The sequence below is a fragment of the Dendropsophus ebraccatus genome, chromosome 7 (assembly GCF_027789765.1).
Source record: "Dendropsophus ebraccatus isolate aDenEbr1 chromosome 7, aDenEbr1.pat, whole genome shotgun sequence".
In the NCBI taxonomy this organism is placed as follows: domain Eukaryota; kingdom Metazoa; phylum Chordata; class Amphibia; order Anura; family Hylidae; genus Dendropsophus; species Dendropsophus ebraccatus.
In genome coordinates, this window is record NC_091460.1 from 17,287,825 (window position 1) to 17,303,380 (window position 15,556).

At 42.0% G+C, this 15,556-nt stretch overlaps 1 protein-coding gene across 1 annotated transcript; it reads left to right on the plus strand.

Annotated features, from left to right (window-relative positions):
- The first annotated feature begins 11,918 nt into the window (after window positions 1–11,918).
- On the plus strand, window positions 11,919–12,722 carry LOC138796462 (vomeronasal type-2 receptor 26-like). Its single transcript, XM_069976067.1, has one exon. It carries the CDS (start codon window positions 11,919–11,921, stop codon window positions 12,720–12,722), a length of 804 nt encoding a protein of 267 aa, XP_069832168.1.
- Window positions 12,723–15,556: the final 2,834 nt, after the last annotated feature.

Below are 15,556 nucleotides of genomic sequence, written 5' to 3' on the forward strand. Positions count from 1 at the left end.
AATTGAGTGGGAGAAGTGTTGTAGACTGGGGCATTATGGGGTCCAGAAATGCCTCTTTGACCCTTCTGGATAATCCATGCTATCTGTGAGGCAAGTGCAATATAACAATGCTAGTAGGTTGCTATGCAGATTCCAGGTTTCCCTTTAAGGACAATTTTAGTAGTTAGGGTAAAACTTTGTCTAATCACTCATGTATGTTAAAGTGGTTGTCCAAGATTTTTCAATAAACTAGCATTGCATTGACTTTTGTGGGTGTTGTATGTTCTATATACACTTTCATTTCTTATTTAGAGCGCTTATTGTGTTCTCAGGCTCAGTCACATGATCACGATGCCTGTGCTTTCTTCCTGTGATGTCACACTTCCTGTCTGTTTCCTGTGAGGAAACAGTAAGCCATCAGGTGGGTGGGCATTATACCCTTTTCCCCTGTGGTCAGTGTCCTGCTGGGCTGCTACAGGCTCCCTTGAGTTAGTGTAATCACCGATGGCCAGAGTGGTGTAGTGACTCTCCCGGACTATCAGACTGCCACCCACAGAAAAGGGAAATATCCCAAGGCTGTAGTGTACACTGTGTCCGTGTGAGGAGAAGAATCACAAAGTCTCTTTTGCAAAAAATAACCTCGTTTTTACTTGAAAGATACTTGTGTGCAGCGTTATACAGCTTTGCATTGACAGTATAGGTTACACCTGATAGTTCCCTTGATAAAGCACTCGATAAGACACTTGATAGCACAATAACCAGATCTGTGACAGGAATGGAGTGAGGAGTACAGTCGTGCTGACTGAGTAGCGTGTTAAGAGATGCAAAGAAGGAGAGTAGCAGAGAGGAGGATGTCGTGAGAGTCTCAACCCAAGTAGTACTGTGCTCTGCCGGGATGTTGGAGGATAAGGTAGAAAAATACTTAGAAGAAGAAAATTCTTGTACCCGTGTATTGACCTTTAGGTCTTCACACCACCTAATGCCCACCAGTGTCAGCTGAACCGTCCTATGAGGGTGACACAAGGCCCCAGACCTTGTAACCTAGGATGAGCGGAATGCTGAGGGTTCCCTGCTGACCACCGCGCTGCAAGATAGAATTGATAGGCCTTAGCAACTTTGCTCTATCCGGATCAGTTCATAGCTTACTGCTGTCTGTGGATACAGTCCTGCACTGTGACTCTCCTAGTCCACGGCGTGTGTTGAGGTTGTCTCTGACTTGTCCTCTCTTGTGAAGATCTAACATTGCATGGTGTTGTGTAGCGTTACAGAGAAGAAAACGGTTAGCTGTGTCTTGTCTTGCTTCCTACCCATACGGGGCTCTGACTAAGACTGACTTACTCTTCCTGTCTCCCACGTGACTTCCTTCCTCAGTGTTGTTAACCCTGTTAACCCCCCGCCGTCTGGAGCTTATACATTACCTGCTCCGCGATCCGGCTTGCTTTGGGAGTTCCCGGGTGGATTTCCTGCTCAGCAAATCAGTGTGCTGTGGCAGGGCAGAATACTGATTGGCTAAGCGGGATGTGTAGCCGGGAACCCCCAAAGCAAGCCGGATTGCGGAGCAAGTAATGTATAAGCTGTCAATCCTGCTGCAAGTATGTCTGCCCATAGAGATTACAGGGCAGCGATCTGCAGCGGATCTCGCTGAGAATTCACAGCGAGAAACCCGCAGCAGATCAGTCGTGTGTTTTTGCCCTAAGACATCTTCATGAATCTCCCCCATATCTTACTACTGCAGCTACTGTAAAGGAGCAGCTGGTAGACTATTTCAGCATAAAGGTTCTCGCTTCTTCGGGTCTCCAGAGCTTTATACTTTTTTAGTTTCTTGAGTAAAGAAAACTAACAACAAAGTAACTTTTTATAATTGATCTTGGTGACGTTACTCTGCACCTGGAGCTGTAAGCTGGAGAGATGAGTATATAAGGTGCAGTCAGTCAGTGTATATCATACAGGGACTACAAAGAGCTGAGCTGTCACTGACCACACAGAATGGAATAGTCCTGTATCCATGGATCACTCTCTGGTAGATACAGTGGCTTATGTACTCACTATTATCTTCTGGCTTATTGTCCTGTGTGCTCCATCCTGCGGACTGAGAAACCGACATTCACCATCATCACCATTACCCACATCCCAGTGTCACCTTCATTTTATTGATTGGAAACCTCAATTGAAATATTATAAGAAAGGAGACACCATCATCTGAGGACTCTTCTCTACACTATGGATATGGAATAGAGCTCCCACTTTTGAAGAACGTGAAGCAAGGATTATGCGATCATTGTAAGTCCTACATTTTAGTCTACTTATTCTCTGTAACGTATACAGTACAAACATATTCAACAAAGATGTACAGAAATCCCTTCCTCCATAATATTATTATTATTATTGGGGGGGGGAGGAATTGTCCAATTTTTAATTTATGAAAAGCCCATGAACATAGCCACAAATGAAAGAAATTTTGCATTTTTACGTGGAAAATCCAATGTTTGTGGCAATGATAGACACTATATCCATAGTGTGATCTTATCTGAAAACTGGCACCACATGCCAATTTAGACTTTTTTTTATTGATGTTTTTTTCTATTTATCTTTGTCTTTTTTTGTTGTTGTTGTTTTTTTTTAGTGTGTTGGCCAAATGCCTTAACCACTTTTTTTTTTTAACGAAACTGTGTTTTTTCCACAGTTTCAGGCTATGTCCCCAAAACATCTTTTTTATACAGAAAAAAAAAACTGCAGTGTTTTGATAACACGACCTAAAAAGATGTGGGAACATAGGGGGACATGTATGAAAAGGCGAATATGTCTTTTTTTTGGCGCAGGTGGGACAAATTGGCGTCAAAATATTCGCAAAGGGTATTTTTGTAAATATTCTGTTCGCATCTGCCCCATCTGCGCCATCTTCGCCAGTGAGTGCGCCGCATTTATCATTTTTCCCGTGGAAAAATGACACTGAAACCTATGCCAGCTCTGAGCTGGTGTAGGTTTCAAAATCTTCGCATGGACGGGCTCCGTGCAATCGGGAATTATGTAGAGGCAGTGCACCTTTACATAAATCCCCTGAGCTCCGGAGCTGCGGGGACATTTGTAAGCCCGGCGTAAAAAAAACAGACTTCATAAATGTCCCCCGTAGTCTCAATCTTAGTGTGCCCTGCCTTTGACAGTTTTTAAGAAATAAATCTCTATGCATTAATGAGTTCAGATTCAAATTATGAATGTATACATAAGGAATTCATAAAGGAAATAATTCACAAAAAAATGGATTTTTTCTTTTTGTTTCAGATTTATTAGATTTTTGCTTGGGTCTTTAAACAATACAAAGAAAGTTTAAGGGTAGAAACACATATACCATATCCGCAGTGGATTTCGCCCTGCGAGTTTGCGGCGAAATCGGCTGTGGATACGATCCCTGTCAGTTTCGATGTGATTACATACTCGCAGCGGAATTACCATCCCGCTGCCAGTATGTAAGTGCCGGCCCCCTTAACCCCAGTGGGATGACAATGAATGTGTATCCACATTGAAACTGACAGGGATCGTATCCGCAGCAGATACGGTATGTGTGAATCTAACCTAAATGTAGATTTTTTTATTTTCATTTTTTAAATCCATTGCTTGAGTGTAATGTAATAAATTATAAAATTAATTTCCGCAGTCCACTTCTGAGGAGTTATGCTGCGTTCTTGGCTTTTATGTTTGCAATTCATGAAATAAAACAGAATCCAAACCTTCTCCCCAATATCACTCTGGGCTACCACATGTTTGATGCTTATGGAGATGAGATTAAATCTGTGCAAAGTGTTTTACAGATTCTTTCTGGTGTGGACTACGAGGCTCCAAATTATTCCTGCATGAAATATCGGGAAGTAGTCGGATTTGTGGGATATTCATTTCTAATGGGACAAATACTGGGAATATATGGCTATACAAAGATGGGTCTAACCTACACAGTGGGGAACCTCAGCTCGGACTGATAGCTGCATTAGAAGAATGGCCCGTAGTGATCCATTCTGAACTGTAATGTCCACACAAATCCATTCTTAATGTTATTGTTTATACAAACCATAAGAAGGGACTAGTTTAACATTGGGAAATGAAGAAGATATTCAGCTAGTGTTTTATTGACCTCACATCGAACCTCTAAAAGCTTATCATGGTGTAGGGCAGCATGGCAATGGTGTATGGAATGGAGGTGTCACGAGTTGGGCCACATGCTCGGCTCCCGGCACCGCCAGAGCGCGTGGCCAGCCTGTCAGATGCACCGACGGCATCCCTGGTAACTGGCCCAGCTGGTTGCTAGGGGACGTTAGCGATGCTATAGCTACAATGCCGGGACCACGCGGCTCCCGGCCAGGCTCTCACCTGCAAATAGTTACTGTTATGCTGACTGGCAGATGCAGCTGCTTTAGGTTTACACAGGCGGTTGATGTCCAAGGCCCCAATCAGTTCTGGGGCTGGGACTGGCCATATAACCTGTTAATTCCCCTCCCTCCTTGCCTGTGATAGAGCCTCATACCCTGAGTGACTTCTTGACCTAGCATTTGTTTCCTGATTGTTATACTGGTATCTTTGACTTTCTGGTTTTGACTACTCTTTGGATTGCATTTTTGTGCTTTGCAGACTGCTAGTTGCTTACCCGGACCTCTGACCCTGAGTGTTGGTGTTTAGTCTGTCTTGCTCATGTCCACATGTGTCGTTCTTCTGTACAGACTAGGGACCGTCACCTAGTTGTCTGCTGCTGCCTAGGACAGTTGAGGCAATTAGGCAGGGACAGCGGGACGGGTGTAAATGCCAGGGCTTCACCTGTCTCGTGTTGTCCAGTCCCCTAGTCCTGACAGGAGGTCTATCTTTGTCAGAAAGGAATTCCTTCACTGCGTCAGATGCATGTGTGGTGTCCACCATGGGTGTTGCTTATTGTTACACCCTTCGCAAAAGTCTATACTCCAAGTAAACTGAGGTAATGAAGCAGTACCTAAGTTTTCCCACAAGAAGTCATTATTGTATGTAACTGTACTTATGTTTTGCACAGCTGCAGGTAACCAAAGGGTTATTGTGTGTTGTGATTTGTACACTAATGAGGACCTTCTCTTCTTCTCTACCTATCTCTGAGCTCCTTTTTTCTATGCTTTTCTTCTCCACCACTCACAGGGGATATTACACCTTCTGTAGGATGTTGTCACAGGGGAAGAGGAAGCATACACCCACTTTAGAGAGTAGTCTTAGTTTGGTCGTTACCCAAAGAAGACACAAAAAAAGTTGGTCCCTGCTGGGGTCCAGCTTGGCACTTGCCTTGTCAGGTCCGGATTTTCTGGATTAACTGAGAGGTGCACATCTCTCAAGAAATCTGGCATGGGGCAGAAATTAAGGTAACATTGGTGCACAGATATGCTTACATTTTGTACAGATTCTCTTACATGGCAGAGACACAAACTTTTAAAATAATCAGTTAACACAGTAAGATCTAGTTATTTATCTATTTCTGGTAGATCAGTTACGACATGACGGATAAACTACTGAATAGAAATTTTTATAAAGAGACATTTTTCACGATGGCTCCGGATAATCGGTTTCACCATCTGGCTATTGTGCTTTGTTTAAAACATTTTGGATGAAACTGGGTTGGAATCGTAACCCCTGTAGATGACAGCGCAGAGGCCGAAGTGCGGGAGCTCACCAGAGTCATGAGCAGATACAGAATCTGCACCGAATTTATAGTGAAAATAGTCAATGGCAAAATTAATAATGTTAAAAATCATCAAATCATTGATAGGTCTAGAGCCGAAGTTATAATAATATGCGGTCAGTTTACTACAATATACGGACAACTGGTACATCTGTTTGACCAGAAGAAAACACTGATCCTGAACGACTCTTGGTTCTTGCATCCTCTTATGGGGGTGAATTATATGAAAATGGTGAATTGTAGTTTAAGTTTTTCACCAATCAATAAACCTTTGGCCAAATTCTGGAAGATTATATATAAGATGAAGCTATCCTCTGAGCCAAGGGACCCGTTTCTTCTTATGATTTCTGCCTTTTATTGTTTCAGTCCAAACAATGGATATAAAAATGTTGCATTTGACCAAACTCTACATCTTATAGTTAGGAACTGCTCAGCAAGATATTTCCCACTTATGGATATTTATCCAGTAGATATAACAGTTATGTATGTGTATACGGCAGTCTATATCCTGGCTCATGCTTAACATGACATTAATCTGTTTCTGGAAAGATTTCCTTTTGAATCCAAGAGTGTTACTTACAGAACAAAGGTAAGTAGAGATATTACTGCCAGTGTTCTAGTACCATCACCACTAGAAATGAGCGAACAGTAATTTCCTGAACCTAAACTATTAGCATTTGATTCCCATTACCTGAAGAATTAAAAAAAAAAAAAACTTTGATAAGTCAGTCAGATGATAAAATAAGTTAACAATCAAAGCTTACTTTTACTTAAATTCCAGGTCTAACATCTCTCACGGAACAGTCTGGTAAGCCAATATTTCAAGTCTTCAAGTCTTTCCTATCTTCCTGGATACAAATATCAAGAGACAATGATAACAGAAAATGTTTGACTTAAGCAAAATTTTCCTCTTGAGTTAACATTTAAAAAAAAAAAAAAAAAAAAAATTTTTACAAAGGGAGAATTCTTCCTCTGTTCACCATCGCAGAGTCCCGATGGTAGCCAGGGTAGAGAGAGGGACTTCAGCTTATGGGGTGGAAATAACCCTTTAGGTTTAAAGTTAATCGGTCACCTCCTGTCCACTTACCAGCCGGAGGCACCACTGGGTAAATACCAGATCTGCATTAATCCCCATATTATACTAAATATAGAAGCAATCTAGTAGGAGCAGCCTATTTAGAACCTCCGGCGTATAGCTTTCAAATAACTGCTATATAGATACAAACTATGGAAGGGTAAGGGCCCGTTCACACTATGGATTGACATGTCAATTCTTTGAGCGAAAAGGCGTGGAGAGTGGAGGCGCTTGAGACATCCCATTGAAAGAGATAGCAGACGGGGTGTGGACAATTCCGAAGTGTAAACGGGCTTACAATAAAATACAATGGACTTCTCAATTAAAGACACACCCAAACGGCGATTAGTTCACCTAAACTAGAGTAATATACTAACAGACAGGGGGCCAAACCGCAAAATAATGAAAACAAATAAATAAATAAATAACTAAAATAATATTGAATGGACAAAAAAAAATGTTGTGGGAACATAGCCCTAGTGGGTAAATAGCAGTGTATATTAATTATATCACTGCACCTAAATATAATATTGAAAAATAGTGTGAAGCCGGCAGTGTATAGCCATCAAATCTCTGCAACCTATTGCTAAAGGTGGTTGAGAATTTATACTAAACAATTATGCCGCTCAGGTGCATAACATTACATGCAATCGTTGGTTATTTACACATAGCTGCTACATCTCTCTTTCAGTGAGAAGTGAATAAAAAATGTTATCAATGACTATACAGACTGACAGGAACGTGCAAGTCTCTCGGGAATAACTCTACAAACAGACAATTAAAGGGGTATTCCACTCAAAAATAACTTTTGATATGTTTCTTGTTATTATCTATTCAGTCTCCTTCCCCCAGTTCTCAGCTGCTGTTTTCTGCTGAAGACACAAAAAACTTGTGTGTGAGCTTTTCTCTCTCTCAACATGTTATGTAAGAAATATCTCCATCTTTTCCTAAGCTAAAATACTTTGTAAGAAGAGTCAATTTCCTGGAGAACAATGGACTAGAGGTTTCATTTGATGAGACAAGAAGGTTACGTTTTCCATCTAGGTTGTTGTTAAAAAATTGGGTATTTGAATATAACTTGACCAGTATGAGATATCATACAAATTCAAGCAGCTACTTTATGCCCAACTCTACAATACCAGAAGAAGACTGGCTTCATGTCACGGATCATAGACTAATATGGAAAACTGGTAGAGTAAGATTCCTCCTTGTATATTAAATTTTCGGAAATTTCTATAGGTGGTCTGACCCTCTGCAAACTTGACCAGTGGTGGTGGAATCAATCTGCAACAACGGCCATTATTTATTGAGTTGTGTTCAAGAGTTTATATTTTGAGTTGTGCTCAAAAGTTTACATACCCCAACAGAAATTTTACTTTCTTGTCCTTTTTTTTTTTTTTTTTAAAGAATATGAATAATAACACAATTTTTTTCCCACTCATGGTTAGTGGTTGGTATCTCTTTTTAAATCATAATGGCAACCAAAAACATCCAAATGGCCCTGATCAAACATTTACATATCCAAGTTCTTAATACTTTGTATTGCCTCCTCTAAAAGCCTCCGGTTCTTGTATATTCTTGGGCTGTCTTGCAGGAACTGCGCGCTTCAGCTCTCCCCAGAGTGGAGGTCAGGAGACTCAGAAGGCCACTCCAGAACCTTCACTTTGTTCTGCTGTAGCCAATGACAGGCGGACTTGGTCTTGTGTTTTCGATCATTGTCATGGTGGAACATCTAAGTACAGTACGTCCCATGCGCAGCTTCCAGACTGATGTGTGCAAATTTGCCTGCAGTATTTGCTGATAACCTGCTGCATTTATATTTACTTCAACTTTGACCAAGTTTCCTGCGCCTTTGTAGCTCACACATTCCCAAAACATCAGCGATCCATCCCCCAAGCTTTTTATTTTTGGTTGTCATTATTATTTAAAAAGATAAGTCACAGTAGTATGACAATAAATGGCTTCAGCCAACTACTAACCATGAGTAGGAAAAATAGTTTTTGTGTTATCTTAATATTCTCTGTAAATAGGACAAAAAAGCAAAAATTCTGTCGGGGTTGGTAAACTTTAGAGCATAACTGTATATATATATATTAGAGTTCTTCTTTAACACCATCCAACTTTCCTGTGATTAGAGTTATTCGAGAAGAGAAACAAAACTATATATATATATATATATATATATATATATATATATATATATATATATAAAATCACTGAGGTGGAGAGATGGTAACATCACTGTATGACACTAAGTCAAAGAAAATCACAGAAATATGCTTCTAAAAAGTAACTTTAAGGGTACAAACACACACGGCATATACGCTGCGTATTTAGTGCTGCGATACGCAGCAGATACGCAGCAGATTAGATCTAAATAACTGAACACAGTATCAAATCTGCTGCGTATCTGCTGCGTATCTGCTGTGTGTGTTTGTACCCTTAATAGAAATTCTTATAAAATACTGCTAAAAAAAACAAAAAACTAACAGAAAATCATTCCACATAAAAAAAAAAAAAAAAAAGACAAAACTTTGATCTGTAGTCACCACTACAATAAATGGATGTGATTTTTCAATATGATGACTAGGGGGTCAGAAAGTAATGGTACTAAAGTAATCCAAGGCTACAGTTTTATTAACTAACATCAAGAACATCATGTGGTGTAGGGACCCTGGAGTTCTACCGCAAAGAGGGAAGAGAAGATGGGCTCATCTGAATAACAATTTGAAAGAATGAAGAAGGGGATCTTGGTGTGTCTCCCCTGAAACAATAGGTGTTCAGCAGGAAACCCAATCCGTGAGGGACTATGACAAATAAGACAACCAGAATAGTGATATAGATGAATTGCCGGAGCAATATATGGTAACATTCAATTAAAGTTACTTTTGTTTATTAATTTTTTTCTAGATGCCAAAGTCTCGGTGTAATGAGCCATGTTCTCCCGGATCCAGAAAAGCTCCTAATGGAGGATATGACATCTGCTGCTATGACTGCCTGCCATGTACTGAAGGAACAATGTATAATTTAAAAGGTAGTGTGGTGTGTGCTCGACCGGTCACTTGCTAGATGGTACCGTGTGATGCCACTCCTTTGGTGGTTGTCAAAGTATAGCTCAGCCTGTAGTTGTACTGTCGTGATGCTAGTATGGGTTAAGCACACAGGTATGGAGGCACACCAACTTTTAGTTTAAGGTGGTGAGCTATTCCCTTTTCCCTGTAGTTGTTGACCTGCCGGGCTGTTTGGAGGTCCCTTGGTTCTTATCACGGTGGTCCGGAGTGGAGTTGTGACCCACCCGGACTATCGGTACCCCCACCCACAGAAAGGGGAGATGACCCAAGGAAGAGGTGTCTACTGTGTAGGTACCGTAACAATAATCACAGAGTCCCTGTATCATAAATAAACTCTGCTTTACTTATTAGAATACTTTGTACAGTAGTTGATCACAAACTGTAGATGTAACAGAGCAGAATCTGCGCTAAGAGCCTTGTAGAAGTAGAAGAGCTGAGTTGACTTAGTTGTGTGCTGAGAAGTAGAGGGAGTTTCTGCTGCAGGTTAAGAGTAGTAGAGAGGAGTTTGTGCCGAGAGTCTTAACCCAGGGTAGAAGTGTGCTCTGCCTGAACTTTGGAGGAAGAAGAAGTAGAATACTAAAGAATATGTGAAGATAGAAGAATACTTGTGCCCGTGTTTAAACCTTTGTTGTCGTTTCACCACATGTTGCCCTACAATGTTGAGTGACCCTATTAGGGTGAGACAAGCACAAGGCCTTGTTACCTGAGTTGAGCAGAGTGGCCAGGTTTATCTGGTTACACCCGCGCTGCGAGATAGAGTATGTAGGCTTGTAGCAACTTTGCTCTTTCCGGATCAGTTCTTTTTTTCTTAGGATACTGCCCTGCACTTTTAGAAGTGTTCACCGAGTGGGTTGGGGTGATCTCTGACTTGTCCTTGTCCTTAACACTGCATAGTGAGTCTTAACACTGTATAGTGTTAGAAGTGCTGCTTTCAAGAAACTGGTGTCTGCGTCTCCTATGTGCATCCATTTACTACCACACTACAGTTTAGACTACACTGGATACTTACTAAGTGGGGACCTGGCAAAGCCAGGGCCCAGCTGGACTAGAGCAGGGACCGTCTTATCTTGCATGCTCTCTCCACCAAGACTTGGGTAAGACTCCCTAAGTGTGGGTGTATACTTCCTCTCCCCATGTGACAACCTCCTACAGGAGGTGTTATGTCCCCTGTGAGTAGTGGAGAAGAAATTATAAGTGAAGAAAAGGAACAGAGATAGGTGGAGAAGAGAAAAGAGCTCTTATTGTATCACAGATTACAAACAAGTGATAGTTGTTCACTACAGCTGTTCAATACACAAGTGCATATACAAATAACAGTGACATCTAGTGGTAAAACGTAGGTACGACTTCATTACCACATTAACTTAGAGTACAGGCTTTTGCAAGGGTTGTATGAACCAGTAACACAAATAATTCAACTTACACCTGTGATAGTGGCTGGGACTGGGCCCATAAAGCCTTGGGGCCTTAAAGTCCCCATCACCACATTTAGATTAACTACTTTTGACTGCCCTGCTGACAGCTCTTAAGCTCAGCAGTGTTTGGAGAATAATAACACTCCAAAGGTTATAGATTATACAAGAAAACTTATAAAACAAGTGGCTGCACTGACAGGAGCATAAGCCCATACAGGTAAATAAGTCTACAGGGGACCCTATTCAGTTCTCTACTCATTCTGCCAGTGCCTGAGCCAACGGAAGTGGGAAGTAAGATATCAGACTAAAACAAGGGTTCATGTGTTTGGAAAAAGAGCAAGAAAGGTCACTGCCGGACACCGGTGGCAGCAGTTTACCTCTCCATAAACAAATGGGAAAGTATATTGGAGACATCATATGTATAAGGCATCAGATTTTGGGTTGGCAAACAGATTTGTATGATCAACATGATCTTGTTAAAACAGGGTTATCGACTGATATGCCTAATGCAGCCAATCATTCACTCTGCCAGTTTAGTCTATTATACATTTATCAGACAGTAGATAACAATAACCTATTCCTTCCATCCCACAGATAGTGAAACCTGCCGAACATGTCCCATGGATGAGTGGCCAAATCCAAAAAAAAACAGATGTCTTCCTAAATTACAGGAGTTTCTTTCCTATAAAGAAGATAAGATGGCTTCCTTCTTCTGTTTCCTAGTAATACTGTGCTGTGTAATCACTTGTTTTACACTCAAAAAGTTTATCTTGTATTGGGACACTCCTCTGGTAAAGGCCAATAACCGGACCCTGAGCTTCATCATCCTGGTTTCCCTCTTGTTGAGCTTCCTTTGTGTCTTCTTCTTCCTTGGTCGTCCATTGGATATAACCTGCATGCTGAGACAGACTTTGTTTGGGATCTTCTTTTCCTTAGCAATTTCTTCACTTATTGCCAAGTCTATGATGGTCTGCATTGCTTTTAAAGCCACCAAACCCAGCAGCTTATGGAAAAAGTGGAATGGCGTCACATTGTCCAATTCTATAGTTGTGGTTTGCTCCTCTGTCCAGGTTCTGATTTGTGTTTCTTGGTTATCTACCTACCCACCCTATCAAGACTTTGATATGATAACGTATCCTGGGAAGATCATCATCCAGTGTAATGAAGGGTCAGATATCTGGTTCTACTCCATGTTGGGGTATCTGTGGTTCCTGGCAGCGGTGAGCTTTGTTCTGGCATTCATGGTGAGGACATTACCGGACAGTTATAATGAGGCCAAGTACATCACCTTCAGCATGCTGGTGTTCTGCAGTGTGTGGATCGCCATGATCCCGGCCTATCTGAGCACCAGAGGGAAATACATGGTGGCTGTGGAAATTTTCGCCATACTGACCTCATGTGCTGGAATACTAAGTTGTATATTCTTTCCAAAATTGTATATCTTGTTGGTAAAACCATATATTAACACTAAGAATCATGTGTTTACCTCTGTTAGGAAATGATAAGTCTTTGATTATGTCTGCATATTAATACACATTTTTAGATTTAAAGAGATTTCCCAAGACTCTACATTGATGGCCTTCCCAGTGAAATAAGCCTTTAGGGGGTTCTTCAGGGAAGGATTTTCTGATGTATGCCTTTAGAAAGCATTCAAAAGCTTACACTTACTTATCTGGCTTCTGCACCGCTGTCTGGGTCTCGCCACCCAGTTCCTGCTGAGCATCTACTTCCCAATTATAAGATTGTTACTATGTAGGCTTCTTCAGCCAAGCAGCAACTACGGGTGGTGGTGGGGTGGCTCAGTGGTCTCTAGCTGGGCGGGCCTGCAAGGCCACGACCTCAGAGCCTGGATGTGGATGCACAGTGGGGATAGACCAGTAAAATACAGGAGGCAGTACAGAAGCCAGAGAGGTGAATAGTGTTTATTCTTTTCAATCAGTTTCTGACCGCTGAAGCCTATATAGATTAATAGAAAAATATGCAACGTTTGAGAAACCTAAGCTTTTCTCAGCTTGGCCATAGGAATAACTTTTTTACATCACTTCATTGTTCATAACATTTAACCCCTTAGGGAACACAGCCAGTTTTGGCGTTTATGACACAGCCAAATTTTTCAAATATGATGTGTCACTTTAAGCATCAGTAACTTGGGAATGCTTTTACCAATCCTTGTGATTCCAAGATTGTTTTTTTTTGTGACATATTCAACTTAATGTTAGTGGGTTTATGTTTGGGTTTGTAGCTTTGGAATTTTTCTTGTGAATTAAAAAAATAGCATTTCTCTACATTTGAAGGTTTCTGCCAATAAGGAAAATACTAATACTACATAAATTATTTATAAATTCATATCTATAACATGTCTACTTTGTATTAACAGCATTTGGTGAACATGTTTTTACTTTTTTAGGATGGTAGAGGCTGTAAATGTTTAGTAGTAATTTTCTAATTTTTCATAAAAATTTCAAACTCAGAACTCAGAAAAAACTGCAAAGTAAGGCTGGGTTCACACACAATATATTTCAGGCAGTATTTGGTCCTCATGTCAGGTCCTCATATTGCAACCTCAACCAGGAGTGGATTGAAAACACAGAAAGGCTATGTTCACAAAATGTTGAAACTGAGTGGATGGCCGCCATATAACAGTAAATAACTACCATTATTTCAATACAACAGCCCTTGTTTTAAAATAACAGCAAATAACTTCCGGTTCCGGCACCACCATGTGAGGTTGTGTGGAGAGGGACCTCTGCGCCTTCACCCCGAGCAGCAGCTGAGATCCCCCCTTACCGCAGCCACACACGTTGCAGCCCATCGGGTGGGAGAACCGGAGGACGAGGGGACGTGAAAGGACCGCACACTGAGACCGGCGCATGAGGCGGAGAGGTGCTTCCATAAAGACCCGGCGCCATCTTGCCTGCGGCCACGCTTCCTCCGAATACAGGAGCTGTGCAGAGCGGCAGCACGGGGGGACGGACCCAGACAAAGGGCAGTGAGGTACTCGGTGGGGAAACAGCAGCTCCCCACACTGATAACATTATGGGCCCGAGGCCCGGGCTGCCATATCACCTCCCCCGCATCATACCCACACGCGGCAGCCATGTGATGAAAGGGACAGGGGACGTCATTATCAGTTGTATGCAGTACGTCAGCCTCACTACATCATCTCACAGGGGCCATAGTGACTTGTGCTCAATCGTACTACAACTTACCAACCTGCCCTACACAGCTGTGTATATTATATTATTGTCATGAATGTGCCTGGGATGAACTCCGTGCGCCCCTCAGCTCGTGCTGTGCGGCTGAGGTGGCGCTGATATTCAGTGTTTTGTATGTCTTGTGCAGTAACCTGAACCCTGTCTGAACACTGGCCTATTTCTATCATGATGTTCAGCCCTACCCATCTGCTGTGTGCTCTGGCTATTTAGGAGTTAACTGCTGCTAGTTCTGATCCGCAGGTGATTCTGTTTGGAACCAGGAGCCTTGTCCAATAGGGGCTGGGAGTTTCTCCTTATTCCCTATAAGTGTTTGGCTGAGGCTCATTTTGGTGCTGGTTATTGAGCTTGTCTCAGCCTGCTTCTGCCTCTGTTTAGCTCTGTGTTTATTCTGACTATTTTGCCTTGTATTCTGACTATCCCTGCTTGCTGCCTGCCCCTGACCATATTGCCTGTTTATTGACCTTGCTTTTTGGATTGTGTTTTTGTACTGCACTGCCCGATTGTTGTGACCCGGACTGTCGACCATTCTTTATTGTGTTTTGTCTGTCTTGTCTTTTTGTCCCACCAAGCCAGTACAGGGACCACCACCCAGTTGCTGCTCTAGGGTTTAGCCTAGGGGGGCAAGTAGGTAGAGTCAGTGGGCGGGGCTGAGCTTAGGGTTCACTGTCTCTGTGTGTCTGGTGTCACCGGTTCCTGACAGAATAACCGGCCGAAAAAGTTATACTGCCCCCTCTGGTGCCATGGCTACTGTAGAAGATCTTGCTACCCGGGTGGAGGGGGTGTCAGGTCTGGTGGTCAAACTGGCAAACCAGATCACCCAGTTAATGGATTCTAACCTGGTTGCTAAAATGGAGGCTTTGTCTTGCCTGGTTGAAGACCTGGCTAAACAGGTTCAAGTTTTGTCCGTCAACCAGAATAATGCTGTGGTAGCGCCCCCAGTGGTGGAAAGGCCTAGAAAACCGGTCATGTTGCTCCCTGATAGATTTTCTGGTGATATGGAGAAATTTGAGTCTTTTAGGGGTGCTTGTATGTTGTTTTTTTCCAATCAATCACTTCCCTTCTGAGCAGGGGAAGGTTGGTATTGTGGTCTCACTGCTTCAGGGAGATCCTCAGGCTTGGGC